The 3,544-nt window shown below is 58.0% G+C and overlaps 1 protein-coding gene across 1 annotated transcript in view; it reads left to right on the forward strand.

Annotated features, from left to right (window-relative positions):
* Positions 1–46: 46 nt before the first annotated feature.
* The window catches only part of PTSG_01372 (26S protease regulatory subunit), a 6,443-nt gene continuing 2,945 nt past the window's right edge, over positions 47–3,544 (forward strand). The window contains exons 1-8 of the mRNA XM_004997287.1: positions 47–924; positions 1,109–1,198; positions 1,423–1,493; positions 1,719–1,789; positions 2,029–2,239; positions 2,451–2,559; positions 2,781–2,995; positions 3,184–3,259. Of these exons, the coding sequence (XP_004997344.1) occupies positions 139–924; positions 1,109–1,198; positions 1,423–1,493; positions 1,719–1,789; positions 2,029–2,239; positions 2,451–2,559; positions 2,781–2,995; positions 3,184–3,259 (1,629 nt within the window). The 5' untranslated portion in view covers positions 47–138. The remainder of the gene's footprint in view (positions 925–1,108; positions 1,199–1,422; positions 1,494–1,718; positions 1,790–2,028; positions 2,240–2,450; positions 2,560–2,780; positions 2,996–3,183; positions 3,260–3,544) is intronic.

Here is a 3,544-nt window from a genome sequence, read left to right on the forward strand (position 1 = left end):
ACACACACACACACACACACACACACACACACACACACACACACCATTTTTGGCTGTCGCCTGTCGACAACCCCCGAACAGCGGAACAGCCGCAACAGCAACAACAGCGAAACAGAAGACAAGAAGAAGACAGAAGAGATGTTGCAGCGGGGTGCTGCTGCGCTGATGCAGCGACAACGGCAGCATCGTCAGCTGTGGGCATCGATGGCACTGGGAGGGAGGCGGCTGCTGGGGACGTTTGTAGGAAGCAGCAGAGCCCTTGGTGGCAGGTTGGTGGCACACAACACCTCCAACACCGCCGCCACCACGGCCAACAGCTTCATCACCAGCTTCACCCACGCATTCGGTCACAACACAACGAGCAGCGCGAGCAAGTCCTGCAGCATACAGCGGCACCACATGCATGTGCTGGCAAAGCCACGCGACTGGCTGCTGCGGATATGGCAGCGCCGGCCTCGCAGCGCGCGAAGGAGACAGCAGCAGCAGCCACCAGAGTCGTTTCCCCCTCCAGAAACAGAGGAGTACTTGCATCCCTGGCACAGGCGACGTGGGCGCCGACCCCCACCGCGCACGCCGGAGTGGCACGAGCCAGAACAGCCGTCGCTGCGAGGGAGGTATCGCGAGGAGCCGCAGAGACACGAGTATGATCGCCACTCCCAGCACCGCCAACAACGACCGCCGCCGCCGCCACCACCTCAGCCTCCGGGCGGCACTGGGCCGATGCGCTTCTCCGACTTTATCATCCCCATCGGCATTGCCGTTGCCCTCTCGTTCTTCACAGGCAGCCCAGATCGCAACCACAAGACCATCACGTGGCAGGAGTTCTACTCCAAGATGCTCAGCAGGGGTGAAGTGAGCCGCCTGGTCATGGACCGCGACCGCAATGTTGTCCATGTCTATCTTCACGACGGTGCAATTATCGAGGTGTGTTTACGCTTCTGGGTTTGCGTGCGCTGTTTGCATCGCGCGTATGATGCATGCGTGGCCTGGCTTGCGCCACAGTACAATCAAACACCGAGCAGCCTCATGCCGGGCGCTGTGTGCGTTAAACCCCTGCTTCCCCTTCCCATGTGCTCAACGCCTTTCCTTCCTTGTTTCATCGTGTCAGGGCTACAACGACACGCGGCATGGCGCCGGCCCGCTCCCGCACTTCCGCATCGACGTTTCCTCTGTGCGCAGCTTCGAACGGCAGCTGGAGGTGCGATGGTGGTGTGCGTGTGTTGATGGTGTGTGTCTGTGTGCGTGTGTTGATGGTGTGTCTGTCTGTCTGTCTGTCTGTGTGTTGATGGTGTGTCTGTCTGTCTGTCTGTCTGTGTGCGTGTGTGTTGACGGTGTGTGTGTCTGAGTTTGCGTGTGTGTATGCATGGTGATGGCGATGGTTATCAACACACCTAACCACGCCAGCTTTGCTGCGTTGCCCAGGCTGCCAGCCAGGACCTTGGTGTGAACCTGCAGGATGAAATCACTCTCGTCTATCAACAGGAAACAGACGAGTGCGTTCACGGCTAGCATACACGCACACATACACACACATACACAAGCACTTGCTTGGTCACTCTTCAACTGTTCTCACCCCGTGCATGTGTGTCTCATGTAATGTGTGCGTGCGCGTTGTACCGCTACTCACTCGCCCCGCCCTCTCTTCCTCAACGCCCATCGCTTCACGTCTCCACTGGGCGGTTTGTCGTTGCGTCGTCGTGGTTGTTGCTCCTCACCAGCCCTGCGTCGTTCTGGATGCTCATCATGATGGGATCGGTCCTTGCCGCTGTGTATATGATCAGCAAGCGCAGTGAGTCAATCCTGTGTGTGTGTGTGTGTGTGTGTGTGTGTGTGTGTGTGTGTGTGTGTGTGTGTGTGTGTGTGTGTGTATGTATGTCTATGTGCGTGTGTGTGTGTGTGTATGTCCATGTGTGTGTGTGTGTGTGTGTGTGTGTGTGTGTGTCCTGGCACTGTTTCGCTTCACTGCTTCATTGCTCTCACAAAGAGCTTCCATCTTTTCCCCCCCATTTCCCACCACAACCACGGCAGGTCGCCTTGGTGGCCGTGGCTCTGGCGTCACACCACCGCGTCCCCCCGGTGTTGGCCGCGGTGGCCCCGCCGGCCCATCTGCCCCTGGCAGCGGTGGTGGGCCTGGTGCTGCCAGCGAAAGCGGCGCAAAGCCGCGCTCCCCACTGGACGACGTGCTCTCTGTGGGGAAGATCAAGCCGCACATGTTTACCCCACAGACGGCCACCACAAAGTACGCACAGCACCCGGTGCCTGCAAGCACCCGAAATCGAGCATGAGTGGCAGGGAGTGGGGAACAGTTTGCCTGTGCTGAGGCCGTGGCCAACATGGATGAGGGTGGTGATGTCCATTCGCAACAAAAGCACTCGTGTTCGGGCCCTCGTTACCTGCACAAACCACCATCATGGCCATCCTCTCATCTGCATGCCTCTGTCCACGGCCAGGTTCAAGGACGTTGCTGGCCTCTCGGAGGCGAAGGCGGAACTGAAGGAATTTGTCGCCTTTCTCACGCATCCACAGCAGTTTCAAACCCTCGGCGCAACAGTGCCAAAGGTGTGTCTGTGTGTCTGCCTGTCTGTGTCTGTGTGTGTGTGTGTGTGTGTCTGCCTGTGTCTGTGTGTTTGTGCGTGTGTCTCTGTGTCTGTCTGTGAAGATGTGTTTACCACAGCTTGCTCGCGCCAGCTGTCCTTTTATTGATGATGTACCTTCCTCATGCCAACACCACCCTCCATCCACCCCACATTGCCACCCTTCACCCCACCCCACCTCTCCAGGGCGCAATGCTTGTGGGTCCACCCGGCACGGGCAAGACGCTGCTTGCGAAAGCGGTGGCGGGCGAGGCTGGTGTGCCTTTCCTCGCTGTCTCTGGCTCGGACTTTGTTGAGATGTTTGTTGGTGTCGGTCCATCGCGCGTGCGGGATTTGTTCAAGCAGGCCCGCGACAACGCCCCCTGCATCATCTACATTGATGAAATCGACGCTGTGGGCAAGTGAGTAGAACGTTGTGAGTTTGTGTGGGTGTGGGTGTGTGAGTTTGGGTGTGCTTGTGTGAGTGTCTGTCTGCCTGTCTGTCTGCCTGTCTCTGTATCAGTCAGCCTGTTCGTCTGTGCTTATTTTATGTCTTGCAGCCAGTGCCTCACCACCAGCACCACCACCACGCCTCTGCATGTGTGCCCAGGGCACGTGGTGCTGCGAACCGCCCGGGCGGTGGCCACTCCGAGCGCGAGTCCACCCTCAACCAGCTGCTCGTCGAGGTGCGCTATTGTTTGTGCTGTCGTGTCGCTCATGCTTCCATCTCACAAGCATACGCCATGTGAACAGCGCCAGCCAGCCTTGGAGGACATGTCACATGAAGTGCGCTCTGCTGTGCAATCGACACAACCACCCCCCCCCCCCTCAACCGCAATCCCAATCAAATACCCTCACCGTTTCCATCTTTACACACACACACATACACACACACATACACACACACATACACACACACACACACACACACACACACACACACACACACACACACACACACACACACACAC

The sequence above is a fragment of the Salpingoeca rosetta genome, assembly GCF_000188695.1.
Source record: "Salpingoeca rosetta unplaced genomic scaffold supercont1.4, whole genome shotgun sequence".
NCBI lineage: Eukaryota > Choanoflagellata > Craspedida > Salpingoecidae > Salpingoeca > Salpingoeca rosetta.